Source organism: Podarcis gaigeae, assembly GCF_964106915.1.
Source record: "Podarcis gaigeae genome assembly, chromosome: 1".
Lineage (NCBI taxonomy): Eukaryota > Metazoa > Chordata > Lepidosauria > Squamata > Lacertidae > Podarcis > Podarcis gaigeae.
In genome coordinates, this window is record NC_139678.1 from 58,502,340 (window position 1) to 58,522,543 (window position 20,204).

A 20,204-nucleotide genomic window follows, 5' to 3' on the forward strand; every position below is an offset into this window, starting at 1 on the left:
GGCATGTATGTTTAAGAATCCCCTCTTGCTTTTGTTGTTGTGTGCAGCGAGCCATTTGAACCACTTTGCATTGATGTGGTCTGAAAGTAATAGCAGTTTGGGTCAGCCTAGGCAGATGCTACAAATCAAGGGCACCTAAATTTATTATAATCTTGTCAAACAATAATGAATGTCCATACCATAAAGGGGATGACACACAGTAGTTGTTTAAAAAGACTCAAACGTTGAAAAATGTACCCACATTTTTAGTCCTTTATAATATTAATAAATCTTATATAATTAGATTTGGTGGTGTGAGCACAAGAGGGACCACCAGAAAATTTGGGGGGGGGGAGCATTTGGGGAACATATAGTCATTTGCTCGGGGCCCAAACGATCCTTTGCCAAAGGATTCTTATAAAGCAGGAGTGGGAAACTTGTGGTCCTCCAGATGTTCTTGGACATCTGGAGGACTAATGTCACAGCCAGCGTAGCCAATGGACGGGGACAACAAGAGTTGTAGCCAAGCAACACCTAGAGGGCCACAGGTTTCCCATTTTTGTTGCAAGGGAATATTGCTGTTTTCTCCTAGCTTTCTCCACCAGTGGCTTCCGAATCCAATGTACCGATTCCACACTCAGACCCATTTGGAAGCTTAATAACTGACACATATCACATTAAGGAAAAGGACAAAGAATGTCGTGCTTAACCAGCTTGGAAGCAAAAAGTCAAGAATGAGTGTGGACACACAGAGGTGAGCATCAACCGACACAGCTTCTGACTGAGCACAACTGGGAGACAGTGCAAGAGTGGCAGAAGCGGGGAGGCTTTCTTGCCTATTTCTATTCCACAGTTTCACATATTTTTCCATCACTGGATGAGCATCTTACACACATGGCTACAGGGATGGGCCACATCTGAAGGGGAAAAGGGAAGGAGGTAAGGGCCTCACATAAAGATGCAAATATGGCCGTGACTCCTTGAAGGACCAGAAAGACAGAGGAAACGGGCACCCAGAGAGAAAAGGGTGGGCAAAGCCAGCTGGAAATAGAAGTTTAGCATGGCACTTGCTTTAGCTTCAGCTCATCTTTATGACTGCCTCCCCAAATATATTCCTAACTATTTGGTGGACATCCCGCTAGTATGTTATGAAATCATTATTTGGTGATTTCAAGTTTTTTTTTTTACATTGCAGTGTTTTCCTCTACTCCAACTACAACAAATGCCAGCTGAATTATGTGAGCTTCGAAAGACTCTTGGGATGCCCTTTAAAGCGTGGCAAAGAACTGAAGACAAACCAACTCTATAAATAAACGATTACACAAAAACATCCATATTAACAGGGCTATTAGATACATCAAGATAAAACGGACTGGCTCACTGGGCCACATTGCTTTTTCTAAACATGAAAAGTCTAATGATTGTAACTAGTTTTGTTGAGATGTTTTAAAAGAAGTAAGACACATAATACAGAACATACAACCTAGGTCAGTTATGGTTTCAACAACTCTCCCCCCTGCCCCTTTTAACAGCTATTGCAGGAATTGGCAATTTTTTTTAGCCGCAGGCAGGTCCACTGTCCCTCAGACCTTGTGGTGGGCTGGAGAAGCAGCACCGGGGGGGGGGGGGAGCTGGAAGAAGAGGCAAGGGGGGCAAGTAGTCCTCCTCCCCACCCCCAGCCCTTCCCTTCCCTGGGGCTGCCACTGCCACCACCACCACCGCCGCTTCTTCTCATGGGTAGGCAGAGCAAGCTTGTCTGCTCCACTCTCTGCCCCACAGGAGCACCAGGGCAGCAGCAGCGGTGGAGGGAAGATGAGCGGTGTGAAAGGACTGGCTCCGGAGAGGGGCTGCTTAAAATGGCGCTCAGCCAGCCCCCTTCCTCCTCTAGACAGGGTGGGGAGAAGCCAGGAGGAGGAAGGGAGGAGGCACTGTGTGAGGGTGTGTATGGGGGGGGGGATGGAATGGTGCAGGAAAAAAAATTGGTGCAGGCCGAACGAACAGAATCCTCATGCCGATCCACGGACAGTCCACAGGACAGATCCTGAAGGCAATTACGCCTGATCCGGCCCGCGGGCCTTAGTTTGCTGACCCCTGAGCTATTGCCTTTAAGAAGCAGGTGTTAGACATGAGATGAAAAGAGTCACTGTCGGACAACTGGTTGTTGCAGGTATCTGGAATGAGAGCTGCACTCACCTGATAGGATAGGAATGGAAAGAAGTTTTGTCAGATTTGGTACAGGGTCTAAGAAGTTTGTGAGGGGAGGCAGTCTCAGGTAGCAGGCAGTCTTTTGGGTCACACCACCTACCTATGTGGTTGCTTATATGCTTCTGTAAGGCCTATTCACATTTGCAATGTACAACTGTACATTTGTAAAAAGTGCAAATAGAATACTGCAACAAGACGAGCTCACTGTCTTTTGCAAAGGAAACTGAAACTCTGCCCTGTGCCTGGGAAAGGGGAGTATGAGACAATATGCAGAACAATACATGTCTGCTTTCTTCCATGAAAGCTAAAATAGGGTAGGGTGAGTCAGAGGAACAAAAACATGACATTTGTCATTGTTGAAGAGGTTGCTATAAGAATTATGAAAAAGCAGGAAAAGTGTCCTCAGAGAGGAAAACAAGATTTATTATTATTTTTAAACAGAGAAGACACACGTGCTCTAAATTCCACTGACTTGGAAGCCTCCAGATAGCAGCCAACAGTCAAGAAGTATAAAAATTGGGCTGACATGTGCTGAAGTGCAGCTCACACTTTCTCTGTCAGCTTCCCACTTGCTCTATAGAACTTGCTTCACATGAAAAACTATCTGCCTGAGTGGGAAGACTAAACAACAGCAGTGTCAGGAAAATCGTTACCATACTTTACTGACAAATAGTCCTTTGCTAATAAAAGTTTCAAAAGTTATAAAAGTGACTTATATTATTTGAGCTTCAAAAGAAAGCTTGTGAAATTGAGAATAAAAGTTTCTTTATTTTTGTTCCATGAAAGCTGAAATAGGGTAGGGCGAGTTAATTAAATAAATCAGAGCAAGATATTCGACTCACAACAAAACTTTGACAGTGATTTGCCCATGGCTGTCCAGTGAGCTTAATTACTGAGTGGGAATTTGAACCGAGGATTCACTGCAGATTCCACACCACACTAGATGTCTATAATGTTAACATTTCCAAGTAACTGAAAAGAAATTAAGAAACGGCATGATCAATCACTATTTGCAAAGAATTACTTACATTTATGATCACAGCAAGTTTTCCTACACCTCTGAGGATATTATACCATATTCCTGGAGGGAAAAGACAAGCAGAAGGTTAAAAGACTTTAAAATGGCTACCCATAAATTACATCACTGTACAAGTTCAAGGTGCTGGTTTTTATCTTCATAGCCTAAACAGCTAGGGGCTCAAGTACTCTAAATACTATCTTCCACATGTACTGTCTCATACACTCTGCTTCATATGTGAGATCCTGCTTCAATCCCCTAATTGTTGTTCTTATTGCTATTTAGTTTAGTGATGGAGTTGTCCATTTGTTTACACTTTGTCCATTTTTGTGTTTGTGCGCGTGTGCGTACAGTGGTGCCCCGCAAGACGAACGCCTCGCAAGACGAAAAACCCGCTAGACGAAAGGGTTTTCCGTTTTGGAGGCGCTTCGCAAAACGAATTTCCCTATGGGGTTGCTTCGCAAGACGAAAAAAATCTTGCATCCCCCCGCAGGTTTTATTCGCCCTTTTCTTAAGCTGCTAAGCCGCTTATCAGCTGTTCCGCTGATAAGCCGCTTAACAGCTGATCGCTGGAAGCTGCTTGACAGCTGTAGCGCTAATCCGCTAAGCTGTCAATGGGCTTGCTTCGCAAGACGAAAAAACCGCTAGACGAAGAGAATCGTGGAACGAATTCTTTTCGTCTAGCGAGGCACCACTGTATATAGATAATTTTCCACATATAGATATATTTCTATTACTTTATTTATTTGATCCCTGCTTTGGGATTGAAACGTTGACTAAAGTATCATCTTCACCACCAGTGTCATCATCTCATCACCTTATGCAGTTAGTAGACCTGAATTTCCCTAGTAGAATAAAGGAGGATCGAAATTTAAGACACAAAACTAAAATAAGAGTCCTGCCTCCTCCATCACAGATGGAAAAGTGACATAAATAAGGAATAATATTAACAAGTTACTGTGCTGTTAGTGAACTGCTTACCTATATCTTTTGCTCTTACTGCAACTGGCCTTCTAAGCTCAGTAACAAACTTCTTTGCATCCAGACGTATTTCAATGATATTGTTCAGGAGCGCAAACAAGGGAGCCAGTGGGAAAGATGCAACAAACAGGGTTACAAACCCAAACTGGATGACTGAAAATTAAAAAGAAAACACACTGTAGTTTGCATATTATGCTGTTCTAGATGGAATGTATTTTTGGAAACAGCTCCCCACAAACAACTACTGAAACCACAATACTCTCAGATCATATGCATATGAATGTAGGTAGGTGCTGACCCTGTAATGTTAACCTACAGTAGGTTGCCTGCTGGTTTATGTTTTCTAGAACTTTATGAGATAGCAACTTTCTTTGTAGGGGGATATAATACCTTTTATTTCAGCGAAAAAACAGGATCACATATTGTATAAAAATGGACTTCAAAGTTAAAACGACTGGCAGTTTTTAGAAAACCAACAACTGGTACATGAAAACTACAAATGCTCTGGGCTAATTAGTGTAGCTTGGAATGGAAATAGGTCTGCTTAATTATGGACTGAGAATGATCTTCCAAACCAGGGATTTACATTTTTAAAATCTCACATGGTGTCTATTTGCAGTGGCCTCTATGAGTCCCTTTGGTCATGGTCAAATGCTGTACCAAAACCATCCAAATAACATGTTTGTTGACATATTTATGAATTATATACAGTTAATTGAATTGGTGATCTCTTGAAAGTTTATTGAAGGCATTTTTATTGTCAGGTAATTGTTCACATTTTTGCCTTTTGGTGTTAATTGTATTTGTTTCTGTTTGATGTTGCGTGCTGAGGTCCCCAAGACACCCCTACCCAATAACTCACACCACACACATTAATTTTGTTTAAGGTTTTTGGCATAATTTTGGCCACAACTTTATTATCATACAAATTGTGAGTGGTTGTTTAGGCATTGGTTATGACTAGCTGTCCCCCCCGCCTTGGGGGACAGCACTGACTCCCTAGTCAGTCCGGAGGAACAAGATCAGGGTCAACTGGAGCTGCGACACAGACCCTCAGCTAATCCCCGCATGTCCCTTGGAACTTACGCGGCCCACACCCTGCCCTCAGGGTTTGGACGAAGGGGATGGTAAGCTCCAGAATTCCTTTAACAGAATACCCGTTCAGCAGCAGCATTGGAGGGGCAGGCCCAGCCAATCCATACCCCTCCACCAACCAATTTTAACCAATGCCTAACCGCCAACCTTACAAGTTGTGACGATTTGCTACGCAGTAGGCAAAACCCGATTGGCACACACTAATCAGCCAAAAGGACAAATTCCTACCAGGCCCCCGCACCAATGCGAACGACCCCATGACAGGCATAGCAAGGTCAGAGCGAAGCCCAATCAAGGGCGGGCGGGCGGGAGATCCGGTGTCCACAGCGAAAGAGAAAGAACAAGCTGTGGACCTTGCTTAAATAACCTCTGATCCCACCCCTAAATTGGCAACATCAATTTTACCCCAGTAACACCATTCACCAATCTGAATCCAGACCCTTGCCTCTAAGCTGCCTAGCTACCCTGGGGTGTCTTGTTTGGCCCCATCCGCAACACGTGCTCTCCTTTAATGAGAACACGCTTTGTCAGCCACTTTGGGATAACTTTTGGAGAGAGAATGAGGTACAAATATAAGGAGTTCAGTGAGTGGATAATATGGAGATGACTAGATTCACCATATTTTGCTTAGAAGCCTTCCAAAAAGCATCTGTTTGTAATCTTGAAGACAAAGTGTTGGACTAAATGGCTCTTTGTTCTGAACATGCAGCATCCATGTTTCACATGGTTTCACCATGATCTGCAATAATCACAAATTTAAAGCACAGGATATAGTTCTGAAAGGCAATTGCCTCAACCTCTCCTCTCCCTGCAATGCTGTTGGGCAGAAGCTGACTGGATTGAGTGGCAGGAACCCGTTGCTCAATCCAAATCATGACTCCACCAGCCCAGGGCAAAGGGTGTTTAGACTGCAGTTCAGATGTACACAATTCTGCATAGTATCAGAACTTCACTATGGGTGTCACTTTGAGATATCAAGAACATGTGAGAATTTACAATTCCAAGCAGAAGAAGGAATGATTGCTCAACTCTTAGAAAGAGGCTCTCCAACATTTTTCTTACATATTCCATCTTATGCTAACAAATCATATCCAAAATAGTTTAAAAATAAACAATCCTGCCCTTGAGACTGAGTCTATTTATTTAAAAAACACATTCACCTACTAAAACTGACCATGACCATTACTCATCTATCACTGATTAAGGGTGTGATTCTATGCTCACTTACTCTTTGTATAGGATAGCACTGTAAGCTATTAAAAAACTGAAACCCTAGTTTAAGCACTTGAAATCTCACTCACTCATTTCCATGTATTCTGGAGTAAGACCAGCAAAAGGCTCCAGATTATAGTCTACTTCATAGCGTTGTTTTTTCTTCAAATATTCCTCGTGGTCTCCAGGACGCCGTCGTTTCGATTTCAAGTATCTTATGAATTTTTTCATTTTTCTAAGACGAAACATTAAAAACAACTCTTTTAAAAGTCTCAGTAGTTTTGTAAGAGCAAAAGGCCAAAAAAACCAAACAAACAAAAAATCGTGAATTTGCTGATTATGAAATTAGTTATATGGGGGCTGTGGAGGGGAATGAAAGGGTCCCTCGGATGTGCACAAGACTTTCCATGAGTGCCTTCTGAGGCTTCTGTGCTTCATTTCCCAGTCTACATTTACAACAAGGGGTCTTCCTGAAGTTTATTTGACCTTCAGAGATGCCTTGTCTGAGAGGCACATTGGAAGGGTAGGCCTCAGAAGCCTTACTGTAAGTAGGGCTACTCCTTGGATTCAGTCTAAATATTTGCAAGGCATCTGAAAAATTAAATGGGATGAGGTCAATACACTTTCTCACACTAGTCCCTAAGGATGGCAAAGATTGGTATTATTAATAGGCTATTTTGTAAGAACTAGGCCATCATTTCTTTCAGTACTTAGGATTATTTTCAGCTTCTCCTATTACCTGTTAACAAACAAATTTAATTTAATTTGTTTTCACTGTACAGTGGTACCTTGGGTTAAGTACTTAATTCGTTCCGGAGGTCCGTACTTAACCTGAAGCTGTTCTTAACCTGAAGCACCACTTTAGCTAATGGGGCCTCCTGTTGTCGCCGCGCCGCCGGAGCACAATTTCTGTTCTCATCCTGAAGCAAAGTTCTTAACCTGAAGCACTATTTCTGGAGTCTGTAACCTGAAGTGTATGTAACCCGAGGTACCACTGTAGATTCAGAATTCTTTTTTATTGTCCAAGTTCTGTTGTATACCACTCTAGGAACCATATGATTGAAAAGCAAAATAATAAATATTAAAAATGGTATAATAAAGCAAATGCATGTTATTTTATAGTATGTAGCATAGCTCTCTTCTTGCCTTTTGGACAAACAAAAAACAACAACACAGCATTTCTACTTTCAAGTTGATATGCAAGCATTTTACAGCAGATGGTCTCAGTCCTTGGCTACTTACGGAATGCCAATTTCGAAAAGATTGTTCTGAATCAGCTGTTTCCCCAACATAATAATGCTAAGTTGTATACACAATTCCATTAGGCAACCACCAGGAGCACACTAAAGGAGAAATAGAGATACATAGATTAGGGGGATCTAGGTAACGTAACACAGGCTTATATGAAGACTTTGGTTCATTCTCCTTGTGCCTCTTAATCTCTGTTCCTGAAAGCTGGAGGACCCTCTAGAACAGTGTGAGAAGTAGCTGCAGGGGGTGGGGGTAAAATCAGTGAAAACTGCTTTCTCCCCACTTGTGTCAGTGGGATCCCTCAGCTGGATCAAAAGCCTTCAGTGGAATGATGTTGCCCTTCTGTGTGCAGGTGGTTAAATTTGTATCCACACCATGGTTTCTAGATCAGAAATAAGCACGCACAAAATGAACTGCCGTTACCTCTTCCATGCGAAAAGAATGAAAAATGTAGACATAATCTCCTGGGCGTCCAACGAATCTAGGAAAATTCAGAAACAATTATTGGTCTTTTGTTTTCCCTATTTTAGAGGAACAAGCTGTCACACTCCTCCTGCAACATCTCCCATACATCCAGATAGAATCTTTTGGAGGAATTCAGTGTGATGGTACGTCAATCGTTCCCTTGGGGCAGGAATTTCAGCATTGTTTGTCCGTTTGTTTATAGATTGTTATTCAATCATCATCCTTCTCTATCCTCCATGTGCTGTTCTGAGGAGTTCTCCTGCCCCATCCCAGAGCGACTTTTGGGTGTGTGGGGAGCATGCAGAAGCTGAAGACAGTGTCTCTGTGTGGTGGTGGTGGGTAAGCACCATTGCACAAGTGGATATTCTTAAATGGGTTTCTACCAGTGGGACTTATTAGTTGAAACCAGTTATATAATCTGCAGTGCATGGGCTCCGAGTCCTCATTGAGTAGGGATCCTGATATAAATGGGTGAATTTATCAATTTTTGTTTCTCTCAGTTTTTCATTTTTGTAAACTTGAGTTTGGTTCTTCGCATTTCTGCATCAATTTGTGAATTTTTGTAGAGTCATGGAAATTAATCAGCATTTTGTTGCAATTTTCTGATAATATACACATTGTACAAATACAGTCAAACCTTGTTCTGCGTGCGCCTCTGCTTGCGTCCGCTTCTGCGAACATCTGCAGCAAATCCGGAAGTACTGGAATGGGTTACTTCCGGGTTCGCCGTTCGCAGATAAGTGCTAAATCGCGCATGCACAGAAGCGCTAAATCATTGCGCTTCAGCGTGCATCATTTTTGACTTGCAGATGGGCCTCTGGAACAGATCCCGTCCACAAAACGAGGTTTGACTGTAAAATTTGCTTGAAAACAATGCATTTTTCTGTTATTTTCAGTACTATATGCAATTCTACACACATATTATGCTAATATATGCATTTTTGTGCATATTACTAGCAGGCTCCCCTGGATCTCTGGGCCCCAGTAACCTTTCCACTCTCATGCCTGGGCCCTGACTTTATCTCAACAAATGTTCAGAGTCAGCCTAGATAACTATTAAATATTTAATTAATTTCTCCTGCTACTCACTGGTTCTTGTATAAGGTCTCAGAGTCAGCTTAAAGTAGTAGTTGCAACACTTAAAGTTAAACATTTAATTCACCTTATGCAACTTGCTGGTCCTTGAAAAAGGTATTGAATTCACTGCTTGTATAACTCACCGGCCCTTGAAGAAAGCCACATAGAAAATAGGCGTGTAGGCATTGACAAATTTCAAAAGGAAGGCCTTGAAGATAAGACGTTCTTCAAAACTCTTGTCTGTTTTTGGAACCTCTGTGTAAAGAAGATTAATGTAAGAGTGCTTGAAAAAAGCATTCAAATACCTAAATTTTAGAGCCTGTTAAGATTTAAGATTTTGGAAGACTTCTCTTGATCTGTTTAGATGTTGTTGTTTTTTAAACAAGAAAGGTACAACCCAATGGTCCTTTCTGTATGGTGATGGTGGAACTAGAAAACTTCCAGCTTCCAGCAACCCTCTCCATGTCTGGAGCTGCATGCATTGTCATGCCCAGGTATGGACTACATTCATTGGAAACATCAGCCTGGTCTGATCACAAGAAATGTAACTCAGGGAAAATTCTGTGTTTGATGAAACCCTAAGAAGTTCATGCTCAGCAATAGCTGGACACCTCATTTTTCCAGTTCTTGATTTATTGTCCCTATGAAGAAAGCAATGACTGTAAATGAAGATGAATTACGTTACTCAGCTTCTGAAAATGGTTTGGTTCTCCATAGCAAGTGAAGAGGCTCTTGATTAATCTAAGTCCATTTCCCCCATTTTATAATCAAACCAATGTTAGTTGCTGAAAGAAGTTCATGTAATAATACCAAGTGATTATTTTATATATATCATTGGCTAGACATGCTTTGTTCTTGGCTGTGTGGCCAAAGTGAAATAATTGTGCTCTTTTAAGACAGGCCATTTAAAGAAACTGTAGCTTTAAGTCAAAATAACTTTTAAGATTTATACCTACCAATCTGGGTCAGCCATCTGGCTATGCAGCCGTATACTTCATCCAAGATTATTATCACCACCAGATTAATAATCACTGCAGTTGCTGTGACAGTTACTCTAACATTAGACCGGCCACCGGGAGTGGAGCTGATGGCTAAAGCTGCTGCAGTGGAGATTCGGTATATTATGACTCCAAAAACAATGGCAAATGTCAGTCCAATCTGGAAAGACAAAAGTAGTATGTCTTAAGAATATGCAGATGTCAGTAAAAATGTCTAGATGTCAGTAATTGTTAAAAGGGTGCCCAGATCTGGATTGAAAGGAAATGTTTAACAGTGAAACATACTAGAGGAATAGTTCTGTTCTAGGGCCCAATTCATGCATCATATTTGTCCTTTGTGTGTCTATGCAGTAGCATTTTTTCAGGTTGCCACTACTGCAAAAATTGCAGTAGCAATATTCAGCTCTCATGTAAAGGAACCAGCTCACATAGGTGTGCGTATATAGAAGCACTGCCTTGCTGCAACCCTAGTTGTGGGCCATGCTTTGTCAGTGGTGCAGGTAGTGTGAACCAGTCCATGGTTTTAAAGAAAATTGCTGCTCCTAACTGAGTTTATCGAGGCCATTTCTGAATGCTACTGTATCACTTTTCTCAGAAGGTGGTGTAATTCAATCAACAGTGAACCTAAAGGCCATGTAAGCTACAGAGGAATTCTGAACTGCCAAGGAAATAACTAAATCATGGCTGAGAAGCATGTCCACAGTTACACTACATGATAAACTGTGGAATAGAAAGAACAGCAAGCATATACAACTCCACTGAATGTGACCAATAATTAGCTGAAAGGCTTTGGTCTATGTGTGCGTGTGTGGAATTTGTTTCAATCCTCTTCAAATGTTTATTTGTAAAAAATAACGCAGGAGTTCAGGTAGCATATGGCTGGCCATTGCAAGGACAGAATGCTGGACCACAGAGGTCTTTCCTGCAGAACTCTTCTTATGCTCTCATAATGGGGATGATACAGTAGTCATGACTATCAACTATAAAATCACAGTATATGAACTGAAAAAAAAAACTGATTAATGAAAGTGGACCCCAAAAAATCGACTTGAGAGAAGTCAGCGAGAAGCTTGGTCCTCCAATGTTACAGAAGCTTTGGTCACCATTTGAAAAATCTTGCATTACACTTAACCGTAAACATTTACTAGGTAATACTTACCATGAAAATGATGCTCACAAAATTTGTGAAGTATGCTGGAAAACGATCTTTCCACGTCAGTTTTTCTTTTTCAGTCTATGGCATGAAAGAAAACAAAATGACTCTGCAATGTAATATAGCCACATATACTGTAGCGGCGAAAGCATTTTCTTTTTAATTTGTGCCGGTCATCCAAACTTTGATGTGTAGAAAAGCAATCAAATGCATAACTTGATAGTAGTGCAAAGACACAGGAATGGAAGTAAACATTTTAGGAGGCAAACATCAGAACAGTGTGGAGTCAATTCAGTTAACTACAACTATATAAAGGGGTCAGTATATCACAATATTTATTTCAAATTGAGCTAGTTTGTTTATCAGTGTTATGAGGCCAAGCAATTTTATTTTATTTTTTACAAAAACACAGATTTTTAGGGATTGTCAAAGCACATTTATCTCTATCTCTATTTTAGTCTATTTTATATTGGCCACTATGAAAATCCCCCCCCCCTTTCAGAACAAGCATTTTAGGTACTTTGTGAAAGATCCGTCACTCTTGAAAATCCATTGTTTGTGGGAAAAGATGAAAGTGATACTAAATAAGTTGATTAAAGAATGCAAACGAGGAGTGTGCTCATTTGGCTTCTCTTTTCTGTTCCAAGTCAGAGGAACAGGAGCTACTTTCCTGAATATGGTAAAATTTAGGAAACTGGTACTGAGGCAAGCATATGGAACCAATATACAGATATACTGCAGATGATCTCAAGGGCAAGACAGCATGAACTGGGCCAACATGAAACATGATGTGTGTGTGGATATGTGTTTGCCAAGAAAAATATGGTCAATAACATGGTCAGCAATGTGGAATCTCAGTGCCATGGTGCCTTGATACTTGTCAAACCAGTCTTGCCTGCATTAGTTTACAGCTGCTCAGTCTCAACTAAGATATGATGTAGTTCCTTTAAAAGCCCCATAGCAGAAGGACAGAATGAAACCACTGCATCTCCCATCCTATCCATCCACTGGCTCCCTTCTTCCATCCTTTTGTTTATTTTATTTATTAAAAGTATTCATGAATTGCCTTTTCTGCCCCCAAGGCAATATACAACAACTATAAACAACACAGATTTTTAAAAAAACACCAATTAACAAAACCAATTAACAATGTGGGATTGAAAACCCATCCAGAGTCAGGTGGAATAAAATAGTTTTTTTTTAAGCTAGGCAAAGCTAGGGACAACCTTGTGGCCCTCCTAGGGAAGGCGTTCCACAAGCCAGATGCTGCTATATAGAAGAGTTTCTGTCCTGGGCTTTTTCACCTAGGAGTCTAGTTCTTGCCCCCTACATTTGGCAAGGAAGAAAGGTGACAAAAAGAAACGGCGGAGAAACAGAATGGGAAGCAGAGTGGCAGCACCTTCTCCTGATGTTACAGGGCCTTTAAAGGTTTGGGCAACATCTTTGGGTTCAGTTACAGATAGGTAGCCGTGTTGGTCTGCCATAGTCAAAACAAAAAAATTCCTTCCAGTAGCACCTTAAAGACCAACTAAGTCAGTTCTTGGTATGAGCTTTCGTGTGCATGCACACTTCTTCAGATACACTTCAGATACTCTTTGGGTTCAGATATAGTAACATTAATATCTGATCATATCTTGTTTATTTTCATGGTCTGCTGAGTTGTATTTCAACACACTGTGTCATAGAGATTATTTGATTTTTAAAGCCTGAAAACAGGGAATGATGTGTTAATATTGCGATGTCATATATAATTACAGAAGGCCACTTCAAAAACAACAAGCATTTAATGCCACATGCATGTCACACGCATGCTGTCTGAGGAAAAACAAACAGCCGCAGGCAACTCTGCCAAGCATCTGGCACGTGCAGAAGTGCCACACCAGTCAATATGGAAGGATTAACCATGCAGTGCCATTCCAAACAAAGAGGAAAACCAGTCCCAACAAGAGTACTGAAGAAGGGGGCAGGGGGAGGGGGGGAAATACGTATATGTGTATATTAGACAATAAACAGACAAAGTTTGGAAAACAAATCAATTTGTGTTTTCTATAGTTATTCATAGTTCAGAAAGTTTCCACAAATTTGAATGAAATGTACCAATTTCACCCCAGCCATGACTCTCTTAACTCTTTGTCGCCATTTGTTGGCTGCCTCTTCCGGCAATTGCGGGCCCTTCTGATGGCATTTGAAGGAAACAGAAAAGGGTCATGCAATATGGTTGTTACAAAGCATTGACTCATATATGCAAATAAATCAATACCCTCAGCAAAATATGGACACTCTACAGCTTAAAAACAAATAGAAGCTGCCTTTACTTGTTATGGGCCAATGCTATGTCTTCTGAAATGAAGTAAATTACTATAAGGAAGAAAGTACAAAATAAAACCACAGGAAAATGACCAGTCTTATCTAGTAAAACAACAACAACAAAAACAACAATGCAAAGGATAAAAATGGATCTGTATTATTTTAAGGTGTCACAATATGTGTCAGACAGGAGTCTGATCTCCTTCATAATGAAAGTTATCAGCAAAATCCCACAATATTTTGTAGTGGGATGACTAGAGCCATTTAACTAACCAATGACCTGGAGTCAGGAATGAGTAGTGAGTTTGCAGGTAGAATGAACTTTTTCAGAATGGTGGAACCCAAAGGAGATTGTGGAGAAACCAAGAAGGATCTACCTGCAAGATCTTTGCTTTTTTAGTTCATTTTTGAGATAGGGTGACTGGAATGGAATACAGTATTTCAATCATGTCCACACCATAGATGTACATTTAGAACATTGGCAGTTGCTGTCCCCACATCCACGTTAACTACAATTTAATACCCCCTCACCACCACCACCAATGTTGCATTCTGAATAAAAGTTTTCATTGAGATATTCATCATAAACTGTGAATTTCTTGCTTGGCTAGTCGTACCAGTCTTTCTCCCATTAGTACATAAAAAATACTTTTGCTCTTGTTCCAATCTGCATCACTGCATACATACTTACAATGAAATTTAGCTGCCAATTTGTGGCCCACTAGCCTAAGCAGTTTGGTGTTGTTTGCAAACTTGAGCAGTTTACTCCTCTCTGCTGTTGAACCATATGTTATAAATTTATAACACCTGTCCTCTTATTCCATGCCTGCTAACTTTTATTTTCCCCATATGAACCAACTCAGACCCTATGATCCTCATCCAAGGCCCTTCACTGTGTGTGCCTCCTCCATGAGAGGACTGGAGGGTGGCAACCTAAGAAAGGGGCCTTTTCTGTGGTGGCGCCTGCTTGTGAGATGCTCTCCCCAGGGAAGCTCGCCTGGCACCTTTGTTACATATCTTCAGGTGCCAGGCAAAAACAGCCTTCTTTTCTCAGGCCTCTGGCTCATTAAACAATCTATGGCCTTTTAAACTGTGGGCTGGGGGTATTGTTTTTGTTTGGCACTATGGTATGTATTTTTGTGTTTTTATATTGTAAACCTTGTGGGCCTCAGATGGAGGGTGGTATAGAAATTTAATAAATAATATCAACAACTTTACACAGGAGCATTTGGTGAGGGAGTTCTCTGGCTCTCACAAATTTTGTAGTAGTTGAATTTTTTTATTTATTTTTTTAGTGCCAGATCTACACTGTTACAGACCACTACATACCATGTGGCACTTAGAGATCTGTATCAGTGAAAGTGTGTCAAATGTCTATTCTTCTTCTAGAAAACCAGGACTGTAGTTGTTGTACAGGAGTTTGGTTACAAAGGAGCTTGGAGATGTTAGAAAGGGGAAACACTTAAAATGTAAAATTAAGGACTTGAAAATTAGGTAAATCATTCCATAAACCAGTTTGGGTTTCTGCCCCCCTGGTTTTAAACTAGGATCACGCTGAAATAAATGGAACTAAACTGTTTTAAACCCTTGGTGAATTAGAATGTGAAGTACATGCTTACGTTCTGATCCTGAAGTGACAAATATCTGCAATGGTACACACAGGGCACTGATATATAATGGCCTCACAGATGGGCCATACTCATACCAATCCATGATAAAACCTTACTGTCAAAATATTACATGCATAGACACAGATGTAATTGGTTCAGTCACAGCAGAAGTGCCTTCATGTTTAAGCAAATAATCCCCAAAGTTGAACTTAACCTACTTCAACTTCACTCAGTTCTACAGCAAGTAATATTTATGTCTGGCAATGGTTGTTTCCAGTGCAGCACAATTCCAGTGTTGATGAGGCTGCTTCACTAGTCTATCTTCACAGGACATCAGGGCAAAGCCATACAACAAGATGAGTGTTCCTTTTCTGGAGCAGTGGCTCAAATAACTGAGCCTTGCAAGCATTAACGAAACTGAAAACCCCCACAAATTAAGGTGCCAATTCTGGTATTACAGTCCAGACACATGATAACCCATTCACAACACCCGTCCAACATATGTAAATCTATTGAAAATGGCATCTCATGTAGACTTGAACCTGGAAAATGAAGAAAGTCAATGGGAAACGAAGCAAGAGAAAATAATTACTAAATAGAAATGGTCAGGGAGGGGGAAGTTTGTGGTTTCCTTGGAAATAACTGGACTGGGGTGGGAGGGAGAGAAATTGGTGATTAACTAGATGCAGATCCACTAGGCAACTATACAGTGCAATCTACCCAGGTGTGTTTGGGCCATTTCACACATTATACAGAGGTAAGCTTGGATTTGGCATAGAGTGTATATTCAACAGACAGCTGCAGCCAATCCCGGCTTTCTTACATGTGTCCCTGTACAATACATCCTTCGCTCTAGTCACAGTCTGTTTTTATGTGCCCTTAAGTACCTAGCTATGGAGGAGGCTGCCCACTGTATTCCTGCATGTAGTCAATTTTCTTCTAATAATAGATTTAAGGCAGGGTCACCTGGAGTGAGCTCGTCAGGAAAAAACATTTCTTATTCTTTTACATACTAAAAGTAGATCTTTTAAAGTATACCTCCAATTTTCATTCCGGGGGAAAAGACCCAGCTATCAGAACTTTGGGAAACACCAATATAGTGCGTTCAATTCTGCACACATATATTAATGCTATTTTCACAGGCTTCTGTAGTTGTTCTGGCTTTGAATAAACTGTTGTTGTTGTTGTTGTAGAGATGCAAACTGCTATTCTATTCACGCGCCATGATTTAGGTGTGAGAACGTGCACAGAATAAGGATGTACGCCCTCTAAGGAATTATTGGAATCTTAAAACAATTCCTATGGTCACTACGCCTGTGATGAACCCACATCTGAATTAACCCTACAGAGCTCACATTATTTTACTGCATCAATGGTCATCTAAACATTGTCGGACCCCAACTCTCACCAGCACCAGCACCAGCCAACATGGCCAATAGTCAGGGGTGATGGGAATTGTAGTCCCAAACATCTGGGGGGCCGGAGTTTGCTTATGCCTGATCTAGAAGGTCACAAGTTCTCCCTGTTTGTGTAGCTACCCTCTCTTGCTCCCCTGTCCTTGGGTGTCCATCTCTTTGGGATCTTTTTGGGTGTCCACCTCTATCTGTCTTTCTTTATATGTGAAGTTAAAGAATGGTAATGGAGGTGGAGAGTTGCTTTTTGTTACTGTATGTCATTGTAAATGGGGAAACCTCAACTATGAATAAAAAAAAAAATCTACATTGTTAGCTTACCTCTTTATTTTTGGATTCTTTCCTTAGTGATTTTTCTAACACTTTAGCTTCATATTCAGCCCTGGGGTGATCCTGCAAATAAGTCAATAGGCTAGTGAGCCATGAAACCCATTTTCTACCCATTCAAATGTTCAAGAACAAAAACAAATAAAGGTTCCAGTGTAATTTATTTTTTTAAAAAATAAAATGTTAATCTTATTTGAAAAATAAAATGTTAGGATTTAATTTTAAATGCTTGCTCATGTCATTGCTCTCTGTTGGTGTGCCATTGTAGCTAAAGACCTTAAACTATAATCTGCAATGCTGCTGGCTCAGCTGATGTCCTTGCCTTGATGGTGACACTGCTGCTGCGAGATTGGCTGCTCTCCTCTCTCATATGACACAGCAGCTGCATCACACAGTTAGAGATGGGACAGAGGCAGGATTATGGCCAGCAGCAGTGCAAATCAAGTACAACCCTGCAACAATTTCTCTAGCAGCAAATGGTTTATATTGCATAATGTGCTGATTTGCAGCCTTGCAATTCATTTTAAACTGGAACCTTTCATTTCAGTCATTGCACAGAGGCCATTTGTAAGACTGTTCATCTGAGCTGATGTTACCATAAATGACCCAAGAAGGGGCTGGGACAGCAATAAGGTGGTTTGAGTTTAAGCATTCAGTTTATGGACAGCTGATATGCTCTTTCTTATCAGTTAACCTCATCAGTCTTGCCAAAAGAATGCATTTCAGATTTGCCAAACACACTGGGAAAATATGTGAAAATAATCAGAAGTTGAAGGAATGAGACAGCCAAAAGATTCAGAAAGTGCCTCAAAAATGCATTAGATGGATATGGGAATGGATATGAAAAAGTCCCAACAGGGATATATTTATATATATATACAGTATAGGAAGAAAGAATCATTGCAGTGGAAGGAAATCAGATGCTAGGAAAAAAGAATGAGGTGAGATCAGAAGGCATCTTTCACCACTCGACAGATCAAAAAGGTAGAGAAATTTCAAAAAAATAAATAAAAATAAAAATAAATCCAAACCTTGACTGCCTCCTTCAGGAAACCATAAAAAACACAAACAAACATAAAAATTAAAATTACTTCACTGTTGCACAATTCTGCACTGGATACAATTGTTTTTATTCATGTGAATGTGGCTGAAGGAATCAGAAGAGACATGGCTGCATCTTTGGGGAAACTGTCTTCTTTTGCATTTATATTAATGTTAAATTGGTAGCATGAAAGGAAACATATTATTGCATCAAGATGAATGAGTTTAAGTAACATAGTGGTATACAGTCTGGATGGTGACATGTGATTAAACCCTCAATGGAATAAACAACAACTACATGAAAGAACAGTTGTGCGCTGGAGTTCCAGCCAGTGTTCATTTCAATGGGACGAGAAGCTCCTGGGGATTTTGTCTCACACTATTTAACCTCTTCAGTCTTCAGCAGGATTTAAATGCATGCTCAAGAGCTTGGCTCATAGGGCTGAATTAGTGGGACTGGAGTGTGTTAAGTGAAAAGTAAAATACATTCTATTAACAGCAGTTATCTCAGGTCACAGGCTGTTACCATTGCAGAGAACACTGAACATAACCCTGAAAGATATTTGCCACTAGAAGGATACAGTTAATCCTTTCCACTTTCATGTAAGCTAACAACAAGGTACCAAAAATAAAAGAACAGTTGTCTTATGGTATCCATAAAAACATCCTCCCATTGTTATCCAATAGGTTACGTCTCAGTCCTAGGTATGCATGTGGGGTTCATGTTAGCCCAGCGACATGTTTGCAAGCAAACAACAGGATCAGGGCCTTAGAACACTTTGATGTCACTGAAGACCTTTCAACCCAATGGTCAAAAAATATTAAGGCTGTAATTTATATTCATTCATTTCAATATGTATCACCTTTGACATTGAGAGTAGAGGCTTGATAAAGATCAGCTGACAGTGTAATCCCTGTCACGTTTGGGTGTCTGCTGGGTGTACATGTAGACATCTGCAGGAAGCAGATGACCCACCCTAAATTCCGTTATCCCAGCCCTAAATTAACGATTACACTAAAATGAATATTTAGTTTGATAGACAAAATTGTGCCTCTAACTGTACAGCGTTTTAAACATTTTAATGTAAGCACTGCAGTTGGCAAACATTATCTTAAAAGAAGTTTTCCTTGTGCTCTCTCATAAAAAAGGAAATGTCTCTTCTAAGATGATGCCTAGGGTGACACACATATACACAACCAAAAAACAAAGTACTGTATGCATTTGCTTCAGAACTATCATTTTTCTTCAAATGCAAATTCAGTTGGTTTACTCAGCTCAGATTCGTTTAACTGTAAAGCAAGCCCTCAACTTACACAGGGGTTCTGGGGATCGCGCCTAAAGTTGAAATTGCGTATAGTCCAAACACAATGCATACAATTGCCAAAGTCTTTTTGCCCTGGACACCTGCACCTTTTTATTTTATTTTATTTATATATTTTTGTTTGCCAAGTGCATAAAGCTGAATGTGCACAAATGCTCATAGGTTATGGGTTTGCTGTATACTATGCTATGTTATGCCAAAACTAGCTGTGATTTATGGTAGTAGAAGAACCTCACAACAGTTCAATGGAACCTTGTCTGCTCACCAGTTTTAAAATATGAGAGATATGAACTCTAACCCTGGAGAGGTAGAGCACACAGTGCAAAAATAAATTTAAAAAGGAAAGTGGAGGGATAGGAAAATTGCAAAATGGGAATGTTTGTTGGAGAGAAGGGAGTAGCCTCAGGGTAACCGATTAAGTAGCCTCTCCTTAATCACACCCGTTCTACTCCTGACTTCAATGACCTGGTTTTGGTTAAAATATTTGGTGCAGTTCTAATCTAACGCTGAGTGTGAGCAAAACCCACCAACTGAACCTTCCAAAAATAAATTTGAGGGAAGTTGTGGCAAGTCAGAAAAAGATAAATCCTTTAGGTTCACGAGCCTTTCCTAACTGCAAGAGGCAGTGATTGAGACATCCAAACAGAAACCACAGAAGTCCTCTTCAGGCATTCAGCCTGAACAGGCAATGGCAAAAACAATGACCAATTTTCTTGCAATAATAAGGCAGGTAATAAGAGGGAGGCTTCTA

The 20,204-nt window shown here is 40.5% G+C and overlaps 1 protein-coding gene across 5 annotated transcripts in view; it reads right to left on the reverse strand.

Moving 5' to 3' along the window:
- Positions 1-20,204, reverse strand: part of ANO1 (anoctamin 1) — a 141,824-nt gene that overhangs the window by 11,404 nt on the left and 110,216 nt on the right. For 3 of the 5 annotated variants that reach the window (XM_083749855.1, XM_083749856.1, XM_083749854.1), the window contains 10 exons: positions 17,085-17,156; positions 13,532-13,609; positions 11,441-11,515; positions 10,240-10,441; positions 9,427-9,538; positions 8,165-8,222; positions 7,733-7,833; positions 6,580-6,725; positions 4,184-4,336; positions 3,213-3,265 (listed from right to left, as the gene is read on the reverse strand). In XM_083749855.1, coding sequence (XP_083605981.1) covers positions 3,213-3,265; positions 4,184-4,336; positions 6,580-6,725; positions 7,733-7,833; positions 8,165-8,222; positions 9,427-9,538; positions 10,240-10,441; positions 11,441-11,515; positions 13,532-13,609; positions 17,085-17,156 — 1,050 coding nt within the window. The remainder of the gene's footprint in view (positions 1-3,212; positions 3,266-4,183; positions 4,337-6,579; positions 6,726-7,732; positions 7,834-8,164; positions 8,223-9,426; positions 9,539-10,239; positions 10,442-11,440; positions 11,516-13,531; positions 13,610-17,084; positions 17,157-20,204) is intronic. The other 2 variants (XM_083749858.1, XM_083749857.1) reach the window with 1 other exon arrangement.